This window comes from Drosophila tropicalis, unplaced genomic scaffold, assembly GCF_018151085.1.
Source record: "Drosophila tropicalis isolate 14030-0801.00 unplaced genomic scaffold, ASM1815108v1 contig_805, whole genome shotgun sequence".
NCBI lineage: Eukaryota > Metazoa > Arthropoda > Insecta > Diptera > Drosophilidae > Drosophila > Drosophila tropicalis.
In genome coordinates, this window is record NW_027173295.1 from 290,359 (window position 1) to 304,405 (window position 14,047).

The 14,047-nt window shown below is 37.2% G+C and overlaps 1 protein-coding gene across 3 annotated transcripts; it reads right to left on the minus strand.

Moving 5' to 3' along the window:
• Positions 1 to 332: 332 nt before the first annotated feature.
• On the minus strand, positions 333 to 13,747 carry Gad1 (glutamate decarboxylase). Of its 3 annotated transcripts, XM_068293680.1 has the most exons (8): positions 13,407 to 13,747; positions 13,170 to 13,220; positions 12,236 to 12,304; positions 7,796 to 8,032; positions 4,788 to 5,356; positions 4,660 to 4,727; positions 2,964 to 3,042; positions 333 to 2,454 (listed from the first exon to the last, which is right to left on the minus strand). In XM_068293680.1, exons 3-8 carry the CDS (start codon positions 12,294 to 12,296, stop codon positions 1,936 to 1,938), a joined length of 1,533 nt encoding a protein of 510 aa, XP_068149781.1. In that variant the 5' UTR covers positions 12,297 to 12,304; positions 13,170 to 13,220; positions 13,407 to 13,747; the 3' UTR covers positions 333 to 1,935. The 3 variants fall into 3 exon arrangements, with proteins under 3 accessions (XP_068149781.1, XP_068149780.1, XP_068149783.1); XM_068293679.1 differs by lacking the exon at positions 13,170 to 13,220; XM_068293682.1 differs by lacking the exons at positions 12,236 to 12,304; positions 13,170 to 13,220; positions 13,407 to 13,747 and adding an exon at positions 8,100 to 8,116.
• Positions 13,748 to 14,047: the final 300 nt, after the last annotated feature.

Here is a 14,047-nt window from a genome sequence, read left to right on the forward strand (position 1 = left end):
AAATATCATGCCGAATATTAGATGCTCTAAGAAATATTATTATTATAGGATATAATTGTGGTTAACTATCAACCTAACTAGCCTGGGATCCACTGACTGGGCCACTCATGGGACTGCAATAAGGATTATTGGTTTGTTTTCTGTTTGTATCATTAAAACATTTATTCTCTAGTTGAATGACAAACAATCCCATGTAATCAGAAGACCCAGAATGTGGGAAAGATAAGACGATAACAGAACTCGAACTCTCTTTGGCCGGTTAAACACGTTTTACTCGCTCTTAATGAAGCCAAGCCCCCAAAATCATACAAAACTTTAAGAGAGTAGGCCGATGGAGTTGCTCTTTGGTTACTTTATTATTACCCACTTGTCTGCTTTATATATACATATATGTATGTATATATATATATTGGTTTATATAGATGTTGGAATAAATATTTCATTTGATTTTACATACACATCAATTTATACATAAGTAAAATGCAAATTAATTGATAAATATTTTTTCTGTTTTGTTTCTTGAGTAAACTTAGTTAACGTCACATTAATATACATATATATATATATATATATATTTCAATAACTATGCAGGACTATGCTGGATTTTTTTTTGATATTTTTTCCAATATATATGATTAAGTTCTTTAAGTGTTAAACCATAAACAATCCAAACTTAATAAAAACTTAAGAATAAACAAATTTGTTTTCTTTAATTGAATTTAATTGACATTGACTAAATTCCAGCTATAGCTTCAATACCAGATAGATATATTTCAAATATATATATATATATAGATTCCGTTTTCGATTCCGATTTAATGGAACTAGTATGTATATGTATATAGTCTATTTGGTTTTGAAGCCTAATTCGTTTATATGTATGTAGGTATGTATGTATGTATGTATATGTTTTTATGTTGTATTTATGTATATAGCACAGTTCAATAATTGGACTAAATATGGCCAGATTCAAAGAGCTCGTCTAGTTTTATATTAGAGCTTAGAGACAAGATTTTTGGTAATCGTCTGACCATATTCATATAATAATTAACAAGCACAGGTCTCAATTTTTCTTTTGACATATATATAAAGGTACAATTTCATCATAGACCCGATCAGAGTCTATTAACTTTCATATACTTCACATTTCCCAGTTATATATATCATTTGCAAATCAAAAATAAAATAGTCTAAACTTAATCAACAGAAATGATTAATTCATCAATTTTTTGATATGTTAAGATTAGCATTTGATCAACCAGAAGAATAATTTCAATATTTGTTGTTAAAAATGATTTGAATTGTTAAGTGTTTGTTTTTTTTTTTTTTTGTTGTTGTTGGTTTGTTTCGATTTCGATAGATCCACATTCAAATTGGATTTTGGTGGTGCGGAGTATGGCGGGTGGTTTCTATTTATTTTGCTTTTTTTTTCTTCTTATTTTTGTTTAGCTTTATAAATATACACATCAATATTTCTTTTCACATATATTATATATGTATGTTTTTAGGTTTATATATATGTATATATATATATATAGATGGTTAAACTTTCAAACAGTCACAATGAAGAGATAAACAAAAACAAAAAACAATCATTTCGTATAACATTTAAATACACTTTTTGTTTTAAATATATGTATATATATATATATATATAGTCAGTTTTCCAACACTGGCCAACACTTAAAGTTAACTCAAATGGGTATGGACAAAAGGAACAGCTAGCAACATTGAACTTTTACATACATATTATTTTCATTTGATTAATGGGAACTATGTAATTTTCATATTCTCGTTTTTGTTTTTTTGTTTTTTTTTGCTGGTTTTTCTTCTCATTTTCATCATTTCATTTTACTTCATTCTTCCTTAGTGATATGCTGTTACCTTAAAGATACTTCTTGGTTTTTAATGCCATTCGATTCGATATTTTTTCGCTTACAAATCATCACCCAAACGATGAATTTCATCGAGCATAAAATCAACATCAGCCTCGGTGACGGCAGCCGATGAGATGATCGAACGGAAGAAATTGGGACGACGATCGTCGGGCTGATAGCCAACCATTAGAGTGCCCTTCTGCATCATTCGTCCCTTGATGATGGGACAGATTTTACCCAATTCCACCTCCTTTTTGGCATCATGGGGCACACCGCGCAAACGTTTTGGCACATACCAGAACGAGACGTTCACCAATTCGGGCTCCATAATCAAGTGGAATCGATCGGATTGCTCTCGTATGCGTTTCAATTGATACTGCACCAGTTCCATCAAATGATCCTGCTGCTGCTCGAATCCTTCGGTGCCCTTGGCGCGCCATTGCAGCCACAGTTTGAAGATATCGTTGTGGCGACCGCATTGGATGACCTTATCGCCAGTATCATAGCTAATATCATATTGCTTATCGGTCATGAACAGATATTCGGCCGACATTTGATTGCAGCTGATGAGCAGACCCTGCAACAACAATCAATAAATGACAATAAAACGCCTGTTCATAAGTCAACTTAAAATGAAAAAAGGAAACGAAATTTAATTAAAATTCCCGCCTGCCCAGAAAGTGGCTGACTGCAACAACTGTGACCAATGGGTCTTGATGGTCTGGCAACATATTGTCTGGGCATACAATAAGTATACGAGGAACGGAAATTCAAATGGGGTGACTTGACGCAAAATCAGGTTCCATGATTATACAATATATGTATGTATGTATGTATGGAAAGGCAACCCCTGGCAAAATAACTACGAATTGTTTGAAACACAATTGGAATTCTTTAGACAAACAATTTGGTTTGGGACAAATGCAAAAGAATGCAAGCAGCCAAAACCAATTGGGGTAGCAAAATGCCAAAATTTCAGAGACTGATTACGTGAAGAGACTTTTGCCCAAACATTTGCAATTCAGCGGGTTAAGCAATGAAAACTAAAAAGAAAATTAGTTTTTAAAAAGATCTGTCTATACTTACATCTTCCTTGAAATGAATGGTCGAGCACTGGAGTAGTGCTCCCATCAGTTTATGTGGATTCCAGGTAACCGAATCGGCTCTGCAAAAGTCAGTTAAATCATATTTAACAAATAAAAGGGCATTCAATTACAAATTACAAACAATTAACACTAAGCTGCCGCACAAAACCCATCCATCCCCTGCAGCGAGGACAACAGCGAGTGACACAGGCAAGTGCCATAAATTGTGGCAATTTTCAAGCCGCAGCACTCTTTAATTGAATTGAGAACGAAACACGAATGAGGGTGCTGGGATGAAGGACGAAGGGTAGAGGATGATGGGTGGTGGCTGTTGGGTGTTGGGTTAGAGGGCTGACAAGCTAAACATCCCTGGGGGAGCTATTTACACTTAGCCTGCGGCTGTATAAGCGTGTGTGTGTGTGTCTATAAACATGATGCTTATGGAGTGCCTGAAAGTATGCTTTGTTTTTTTTGTTGTTTGCGGCAAGTGGAGATTTGATTGTTTTAAGTTTTATCTTAAAACTCAGCAAATTTAATGTATATCCAAAGCGCCTACTACAAAATCATTAATCACATTTCTTTAAGCTCCTCTGAATGCCGGCAAATGATTAATTTATTGGACCAAGAGCCATTCAATTAAGGGCCCAGCAATTTGCATTCAAAGAATTGCCATAGCCACTGATGGATCACTGAGAGATTTGTGTGAGAGAGGGGCGGGGTAGCCAATCAATTTGAAAGTGTTTATGGCCTTAATGGAGCTCTAGGGCCTTGACCACAAGCTGTCAATACGACAGCTGCACTTACGACATTTGCCTAAGCTCTTCAGGAACTTGCCAGTTGGCACTTGGCGGTCTGGCAGTTCAAAATTGTAGAATTTTCTTTCGGGTGGGGGATGGCGGGGAACTGCCAAAGTGCATTTCACGTTTTAACTTTAAAATTAAAAATTCCTTACTGAGCGAATGAACAAGTGAATGAGTGAGTGAGTGACTGAGTGAGGGGTTGTTGTTTCCTTCTGCCTACGTATTTTCTATTTGCCCTTGTCCTTGGCCAGCATTGTTTGGCGTAATTGTTGTGTAAGTAATGCCCAACCCGTCGCTGCCACCCATTCACCCAGTCACCCCGAGGCCTAGCAAAATCCACTTTGTTCATTTGTTTGTCCTTTTTTTCTTCGTTTGGTTTGGTGCGTTCTATTTGTGTGCTAAACGAAAATGCACTCGGCTTGTGCCTTGTAATCCCTGTAAGCTCTGAACACCTGATGGAGGCACTAAATGACAAATTGAGATTTTTCCCACATGTTGAAAATGTTGGGGGAGGATGGGACTATATATATATAAGTATGTATGTATATGTAGAACATAAAGGATGAATGGCAGAGAATGGATGAGAGCACTGCATGCGGGCGGTCGGGCCATTTGGGAGCATTTAGATTTAAGCTCTATGAACAAGAGATTTCAATTTTTGTTTTGACTTCAGAATATGAGGGCGTCGGAGGACAACAAGATGGTGAACGGATGATGAATGAGTTTCGGAATTGAGTTCGTGACAATTGAAAGATGTTGCCAAGTGCTTCTCATTTTTTTTTTTTGTGACCTTATAAGATGAATCGATTTATTAAATTCTCAAGTGCAATAAAGTTATCAAGTTATTAACTACAGATAGAACGGTGCTTTAGTTTGTATCATATTCATTAGACTTACCGCTCAACTCCAGTGAATCTGGGATGACGATGCTTGCGGGACATCATCAGGCCACCACCCCAAGCAGCCTGTAGGATAAGGATTAGTAATTATGTAGGATAAGTCCAGTTTTGCTCCAGTTTACTTACATCGATATGCATCCAACAGTTGTATTTCTGGCAAATATCCGCAATGGCATTGATATCATCAAATGCACCCAAAACCGTGGTGCCAGCCGTGGCATTCACAAAGAACGGGATATCTCCTTTGGCCTTGCGCTCCAAGATCAAACGCTCCAATTCGGATGTTATCATTTTGCCGTGCTCATCTGAGGGCACAACAATGCAATGATCTGTGCCCAAACCGCAGACAGCGGCACAGGATTTAATCGAATAATGGCACTGATCCGAAGTGAACATAACCAGTGTGCCAGGCAAGCCGACAGATCCATGCTCCTTGTAATTGGGGAACATCTTGTGACGAGCAGCCAAGAAGGCGTATAAATTGGAAATGGAGCCACCAGGTGCCAGAATTGAATCACCACCAGACCAACCAATTATCTCACGCATCTTGGTCAAGACCACATTTTCCATGAGAATGAAAACGGGAGCAATTTCATATGTGAACATATTCGTATTGGCAGTGGCGGTCAGCCATTCGCCAGCCATGGAGATCAGATCCAATCCGCAAGATAGTTGATTGAAGAAATGAGGATGTCCTGCGAGAAAAGGAGAGAGACGAAGGATCAAAGTATGAGTCTTTGAATTAAAGTTCAAGCTTGCTTAATGTAGCTGAAAATGCTTTCCTTTCCCCATTTACTCATGGTTGTCTGGTTGGGCTGACTGGATCTCTGTCTCGCTGTCAGTCAGTCGACCTAATCTGACAACAGATGTGCCTGGCAGCTGTATTTCCTTGCCAGCCGCCGCCAAGTGTGTTACATTTCTGTGTATTTCTTTTTGTTTTTTGTTCCGTTTTGTTTTATTAAAAATATTTCTAGCAGAAAACAAAAGGCAAAAGGACGAACGCCTCACTGGTCAGGATAACGGAAGTGCATACGTTCAAGGGCAGACAACAAGAAAAATGTAGCCCCACACCCACACACAGACACCCACACACACTAAAGTCCAGTTGAAAAGTTGCAGTAATCTCTGCCATCGTACCTCTGTAAATTGCTCATTTATTGCAGCTAATTGCGACTTGCTCCCACGAAAAATCACAAAATGCTTTCAAAAGCATCAGGAAGCTGTCGAAAATCCCCCCTCGACATCAGATGAGCCCACACCATAGAACACACGTAATGTATAGACAAGTATATATAAAAGTTCGAACCCTTCGTCGTCTGTCAGTTCACATCTTGAGTGCCATAAGTCGTGTGATTAAAATCCCATTGCCCACAAGGCTAAATCCACCCACCTACCCAAACCAACACACAAACACACCCCACACACACACACACACACACTCGAACCCATCTACGTATATCAAGGGGAGCAAGCAGCATTGGCATTGAAGAAACATTTCAATTTGCCCATGTGGCCGCAGCTGCCATGAGACATTCAAGGCGAATCACCCTCGACTGCGACCTAGTAGACACCAGGCTTAGGAACTGTCGACCATCAGGATAGCAGGCAGGCTGGCAGACTGGAGCACACAGGAGCAGAGTGGCAGTCATTCATTCGCATCAAAGGATCAGGAATGCAGCGAGTCAGAAAATAACAACGGATTTTGATTAAAGCTTTCCTTTCCCCTCTCTAACTTTTCTTTACTTCTCTTCCTATTTTATAGAGTCGTCGTCATCGTCGTCGTCTGTGGAAGATGCCTCCTGGCATTCGCATATCATGTTCCCTTTTGGGTTGGCAGCATAGGCATTATGTAAGATTATGGATCATAAATGGGATTCTTATCAAGCCAGTTTGGCGCAAATAAAATGTTTGCCTTGTGCCATAAAAAAAAAACCGAAAAAAAAAAAAACAAAAAACTGTGGAATGGGAGAAAAGAAAGTGATTTTTCTTTCTGATAAGTCACAGGTAAATGACTTGAATCTTGAAATTAAGTAAAAACCAGATTGAAAAACTTTTCCAAACTAAATAGAAAACAAAGATGAGTCCTGAAATCTCATTTTAGTCTTGGAACAAATGATCTCCCCGCACAAGTTTCCATGATTCGATCTCTAAGGACATGGCAAAAATGTGTATTCAAAGGATATTTAGTTGAAACTTCTTCACATCATATCATTTTCGTCCTTTGGATTCTTGGGTAAGAGGCAAACAAGCCACAAAACTTTTCTCTCTTTTTCCTCAACTAAATTACATTCATTCTGTCATTCTGGCAAATATAATGAAATCAAAATACTCTGATTACATACAGTTTTAATTCAATTTTTCCCAAGCATAGAAAATCAAAAAACCTGTATATACCACGTCTCATTTCCCATCCCAGAGGGTTGAGAGGGAGTAGAAAAACGGAAGTTTCGCCAGTTTCCGAGACAAGGCCGCAGCATCCGGGGCTGGTCGATTGGAGGGTTCTTAGTGGTGGTGGCGGTGGCGGTACATAAATACGCTTATTATCGATACTCCAAACACAATTGCGGTCACGTGTCTTGGCCGTTGCCGCCCCTGGCATTAATCAGAAGGACATTCAAACAAGACAGAGGACAAAAAAAAAAAACTAAAACGTGCGAATGACTTTTGGCTGCTGTAAAAGCTAAACCCTTTTTTGTGTGACCTGATTTATGATTGATTATAGACAGACATGGGGAGTGTATGTGTGTGTGCGGGGGAGGGAGGGGAGAGGTCTAGCCCTTATGGCGAGTGTTTTTGAAAGGTGTAAACAATGTTTCAAAGAGCGCACAGCTCAATGGGCCATAAAATGGCTTTGCCTCTTGTGTCTCCTGGCTGTCTGTCTGTCTGTCTCTCTAATGTGCTTATCTACAAGACTGCACACTTTGTTTGGTGACCCTTTCTAATGCCACCGCAAGTCCTTCAGGCACGCTTTTTGCTGAAACACATCAAAAACCAACAGCAACAACAACAACATTAACAAGAAGCATATGCTATGCAAATTTATGCAAAGACAAATTTTCAATTACCACCCTCCGGTGTGTGTGTGGTAACTGAATAAACAGCTCCAAAGGTTGATAAAAAGATGCTCAACTTACCCGTCTTCACCTGATACTTGAGTGTGGTGGCACAATCCTCAATCAATTGCTGCAACGGCAATGCCCGATCTGGCACATCCAAGTCCAGGAGACGTTTCATATCCTCCGGATGATGGAAATCCAATACCTTCTCGTTTCGATCATTGGTGGCCTTTACGAAATCCAAGAGCACATCAACAACTTTTAATAGGAATTCACGTGTCTCAGCTCCTGCAGTGACTGTTGTAGGCAAGAGATCTGATAAAAAAAAACACACACAAATACCAAGAAAAAATTAAATGAGTTCTGTCTCTCTCACACTCACTCTCTCTCTCTATCTTTTATCTGTATACATTGCGTTTATCATAAAAAATGAAAGCGTGCGCCACTGCTGACAGCCAAAATGACTTTTGTCTCTTATCTCGGACAGGAGCGAGGCCTTCACAGACATGTCATGATATATGGTTATTATTGTTATGATAATTTGCGGTTCGAGTGTGGGCCGCAACGGGGGGAAAATTAAAATCAACATCCAACATCAGAATGATATAAAAACCCACTAGGTGGAGGGGAGTGACTTCACCGATAAATATTTACTTAAGCTACTCGAGATTTCAGTGTTGAAAAGTGGAAAAATCAGTGTCGGCAAACGCTATTTTTTATCTGATAGTCAAATATTTGACTAAATTATAAAATCGAACTATTTTTGTGCTATAAAATCAAGAAATATTGTTAACTCAACAATATTTTCGTTCGTTGAGAATAGTGCGAACAAAAGTTTCAAAAAGCGTATTCCAGCGTCAAAAATTTGGCATCTGGCAACACTCTCTCAAAATTTGATAGTATTTTTAGCCGAAAACAGCTACTTTCAGCTATAATCCCGCTGAAAATATTAATTTTCTTTTGCTAATTAGACAAAAACTACGAAATGTGTAAATCGTCAAGGTGCACAAGGCCTAAGGTTTTGCTCGTGGAAATTCTCTTTCGTTTGATACCAAATTTATGTAGTTTGAGCCCGTTTTTGGACCGAGTAGCTTAAGTAAATATTTATCGAAACTAAAAAATTTATTAATTTTCTCTAAATATTTTAGTTTTAATCACTTGAGTATTGAATGATTCTATCTCTTTTCGTATTCCGATATTTTAAACAGATGTGGTTAGAGATTTGTCGACAAATAAATACAAAATTTGGTTGTTTTTGGCGACTTTTTTGAATGAAGTCAAACCTTTTTGTTTTCACTACAAAATAACATGGAATTTTCATCAATTTTATTTGCTGGGATTAGTCTTAAATTGTTTTTAAAAACCATTTATAATTTCTATCTGTATTAATTTGATTAAAACCAATACTTTTTGAAGTATTTTCGAGTCTCTCAATTTATATATAAACCACACTTTGTAACAACATTTTCAAAATTGTCCCAGATTGGTTCAAGACATGAAAGGGACCTTGGACTAGATATTTCCCATGAAATTTTGGAGGTAGAACTCTATATACTAAGCCATATCTAATTTCCAAACAAACCTCAATGAACATGAAGCCATAGCTATAAGAACTTGGAATTTTTGATTTTGTTTATTCTTTATTTTTACGTTTTTTGCGACTCTTTTTTTTAAGAAAATAGTATAATTCCCTTTCCGTCGCCTGGGAGAAAGGATCAACTGAACTTTATAGGATTTCATTTTAAGTAATTCTTGCAAAATGAATCGAAAATCTAAGTCAGAAGTATGGGATATACTTTGACTAAGGAATTATTATTGAAAATTCTGCAGAATTGTTATTGATTCGATTAAGTTAGACTGGGTTTAAGGGGCCGTTTAATTATCAGTTATGAATCACTAAAGTTAAGTCAAAGAAAACAATCTAAATTTTGCTTTAAATGTAATTGTAATTAATTTTTGTGTACTCCATGGTGTAAAATGAAGTTTGAAATACATAACGAATGGGCCGAACCATCTGTGGCCCGGAGCTTCAGGCCAGGGCCCAGGGCAAGGTCAATTCAACAGAACTTTACACTCAGCGGGTGGGGAATGGTGGTTGAGTGGTAGATGGGTTGGCTGCTGTGGTTGCGGCTGCTGCAATTAATACCCAAGGCTTTGTAATGAAATTAATGTTGGCCACTAAGCGCCCAAGGCCCGGGGCTCAACTCTGGGCTACCAGCCATGGGCATGGCCCCATCATATTCTATTCGTAACACCCGCTCTAAATCAATTGGAAACTTAACGTTGCGCATGATTGCCACATTGAAATAATAATAATAAAAGAGCATCTTGGGCATTTAGAATGGGGGTGTGGCAGTGGCTGTGGTGGGAGGAGAGTTTTTTTGAAATTTTTGTAGCAGCCAAACAAATTGTGTAGCAATTTGGAAATTCCACAAGTTTAACTCAAAGTTAAATAAAATTTAATGTGCTTGGGTTCCAGAATGCTTAATGTCAACGGCAGACGACGACGACGACACCAGGTCCAACCCTGCTCCTGGCTCAGATGGATCCTGCAGGAGTATTAAACACAGCCGTCACACACGAGCATATGTCTCTGTCCTGCTTGCACTGGCACAAGCCAAACGCAAAGGACTCGAACATAGCGTGCGCAATATCCTGTGACTAAACGGTTTATGTTTGTTGTGCTTTCAATTTTGTGCACGCGTCTGGCCAGGTCCTGGCTCTTGCCTCCTGGTGGTGGCTTTTTCGCTTGACTTTTCCTCTGTTTGTCTGTTTGTTTCCACACTCGTATATATATCTACATGGTCTTGTTTCTTATTTCCTTCGTTGTTTTTTTTTTTGTTTTCTTTGGTGAGGCAAATCTGTTACACGGTAACATTCGGTAGTTTCATGCTTGAACGAGGCCAGCAATTTATCAAGGACACGAGTGTCCTGGACAGCAAGCGTTTGCCAAGTGGCCTCCAAGAGGCGGAGTGTCTCTGACTCTGTGTCCGTGTCCTTGCTCATGTCCTTTGCAGCGTTTTGTTTGTCAGTCTCAGTTCTGCACTCATTTATTATTTGCTCAGCAAATACAATTCATGTTTAGTTATGTGAAGCATAAGACATATTTTCGGTTGGCCAATGAAATTTGTTTTCATTAATTTATGATATTCGATGTACTTTAGAACAAAAATTAGTGGTAACTTTGAAGGACTAACAAAATCAAAGAAATATCTATCCTCGGTAGATAAGTTGTCTAGGTGATCCAGGCATTTGGGCAACTGAACAACGAGCACCCGGGTTCGAATCAGTAGTTGCCAGTTGTCAGTAGTTGCCAGTGCTTGTAAAATATAGTTAGGTTGATAGTTTATAACTATATAGGATACTTATAATAATAATCTTCTGAAAATATCGTTGGAGTTGCCGAATCGAATTGTGGATCTAGAACTTTTAGTGTCTATATATACTTTATTATTAGGTATATAACTTATATCTAGTATGTTTTAATATCATATTTGATTCTGGAACTAACCAAGAAAAGGGAACCTTTTATAGAGATGGAAATTAAAAGTGTCGTATAGGATCATCTTGTTTATTCTATTCTCAAGAATCAACTCATTATTTCTTTTGTTTAGTTTTCTAATGTTTTAAATATTTCTTCGGTTTTTTTTTTTTAACCAACTTGCTGTGAGAAACATTTTTGAGCATTTTGTACAAATTTTGTACTTTTTATACGCATTATTTGTTACGTAATTTACCCAACCAGCATTTTTTCCAATTTTCATATTCTTAAAAAATATTTCTTGAGGACCATTTCTGCTTTAAGTCTTTAGTCATTTTCTGATCGCATATGACGGCTTTGTCAAAAGAATATGGTATTCTAGGCAGGACTCTTCTTTATAAGTTGAATTTCAACCTTTCTTTTAAACAGTTTCGATTCTTTTTAGAAACAATTAGACTTACTTATTGCTTTTGTACTTCATGTAAATCATTTTTTAAGCATATGAAGAAGTATCTCTCATTAAGATGATTTCTAATCAAACAAACTTTCAAATGTTAGGTGAGAATAGTTTTTTGAATCGAATCCACTTGTTATTCGAAATTCTATTTGAAAGGTTTTCAAGTTGAAAAATCGAACGGAAACACTATTCAGTTTCAAGTCTATTTCATGGGATTTCAATATTTGATATTATAATAAAAGTACTAAAAACCACTTTAAAGAAACTCAAAATGTATATTTTTAGTTGCTTTGCTTTGAGTCCTTAAACTGACCACTGTGATAGAAGCTTTCTCCACAAGGACATAGAATGGACTTTCTAGCTTGAGATTATAAATGTTAACTCCTGTAAAGTTAGTTGACTCGGCCTATAATGGGTTACGATGGGTTTTTGGAGTACCTTCTGATGTTGTACATAGATGTTAGAGAAAACTAAAAGATGGTTCTATTTGGGATTAAGGTAATGCCAACCATATGTTTATTATAAGTACTAGAGGCTTACTACTTATTAAAGAAATGAAATATTTGCTATATTAACTTACCATATGATGTTAGTTTACCCGTCCTGTCGGAGAGTTTATACCCATTCGGATTGAGCGACATTTTCTCCTCTGTAAGAAATAAAAAAGAAAAACACAAAATACAAAAAAAAAATGTAGTAGGTATTTAGGCGCCATGAAGTGTTTTGGTTATGATTTAATCATTATTTTGTTATGCAAACATTAAGATAACTAAATGACCCTGAAGAATTAGATAAACAATGCTTTTTTAGTTTAGAGACGTGTTAACTAGTCGTGGGAGTTATGTAAACCAATTGCATAATGAAATGTGCAAAATGCAAGTGTGTGAAAACGGATAACTGAAAATGCTATCGATCGATGGGTGGTTGGGTGTTTCGTTTGTTCACAGAGTCAGAACAAGGACAAGTGAAGGGCAAACTTATGGAATGAGTTAAGCAGGGAAATGGGGGGACTGGGGAAGAGATATATATATATATATATATATAGAGAGAGAGAGAGAGATAGATAGATATACACTCTGTGTAATATACCTACATTCTGTATATATGTATACAAATACATACGATTCTATATACCGATGTTATATACCAAGAATTGGCATTGCGCAGTAGACGTTAAGCTAATTTCCCGCGTCTCTGTGTATATAATACATATATACTATATGTTTATGTGTCTAGGTGTAGGTGTCTGTGGCTGTATATCTGCGAGTGTGTGTGTGTGTGTGTGTGTGTGTAAAGGATACAGACAGCGCGACAGCTGCAGTTAATGGGAAAAAACCTTGCCCGGGACCTTATGTAACTTCAAGAAATAAACAAAACAGAATTTAATCACCAGAATAATTCTTTTTAATTATCTTTGTTTTGGTTAAATATCAAATTTGTTGATGTTGTTGTTTTTTCTTTTTGGTGTATTGGTTTATCTTTTTTGTTTTGTTTTTTTTTTGGCTATATCTTACCGATTATCCTGCGGATATCGTCGACGTATTGCCTTAGAAAATTCACTTTGACTAAATTTTTCAGAACAACAAGGAGAAAACGAATAAAAAAATGTAGAAAAAAAAAACCAAATGACTAAATGGACGGTTTTTTTTGGCGAGTTGGGCGAGTGAGTTTTGAGTTTGCTTGAGAAGATGTTTCTTGTTATTTTTGTTTTTTTTTTTTTTTTTTTGGGTTGAGATTTCTACAAAACTTACAAAGTTCTCGATTCAAAGAGCACGCACGAGTTTTATGTGAGAGAATTTCTCTGGGGAAGGGGGAACGAAGACTTTTCGTTATTTGCTTTTAATTTGCTTTCGCTTGAGTTTTAATCTCTTGTAATTAACGCCGAACCTCGAGGACGGAGCAAATGCTGGGATTACTTTTGATTAGTAGATTTATAGAGATTTTCCTCTTCTTTTTTTTGAATTTTTATACTTGATTTCTTTTTTTTTTTTTTTTTTTTTTTGTGTTTTATATATATTTTTTAAGCTTGGGTTCTTAAGTGAAATTGTAAAGTGAAGGAACAACAGCCTATACTCGCTGACGATCTGCGGAGCTATGAACAGCAGCATCCGTTTGGGTTGCCTACGAAGCTTTTGCCAGAGGAGACAAAATGGCTGCCCGCACACACACACAGCACACACACACACAGACACACAGCCCAAAGAAAGAGCTCTTGCATAACCTTCACCAATACCAAAAGCCGTTTGTATACCATGGCCTTTTACAGCATAAATATGTATGCTATGCTATGTAAATGTATCTATGTATATGTGGGTGAGAGTGTGTTGGTATGTTGATATGCTGCGATGACGTCACGAATTGAATACCTTCTGTTTTTTTTTTTTGTTCTATA

Bases quoted from the DNA above. Each gene is read 5' to 3' on its own strand.
- Gad1 (XM_068293679.1), bottom strand. From the start codon at position 12,296: ATGTCGCTCAATCCGAATGGGTATAAACTCTCCGACAGGACGGGTAAA. The intron at 5,357-7,795 runs GTAAGTTGAGCA...CTTTTCTCGCAG, and splicing joins CAAGTATCAGGTGAAGACGG to GACATCCTCATTTCTTCAAT. The intron at 3,043-4,659 runs GTAAGTCTAATG...TGACTTTTGCAG, and splicing joins AGATTCACTGGAGTTGAGCG to AGCCGATTCGGTTACCTGGA.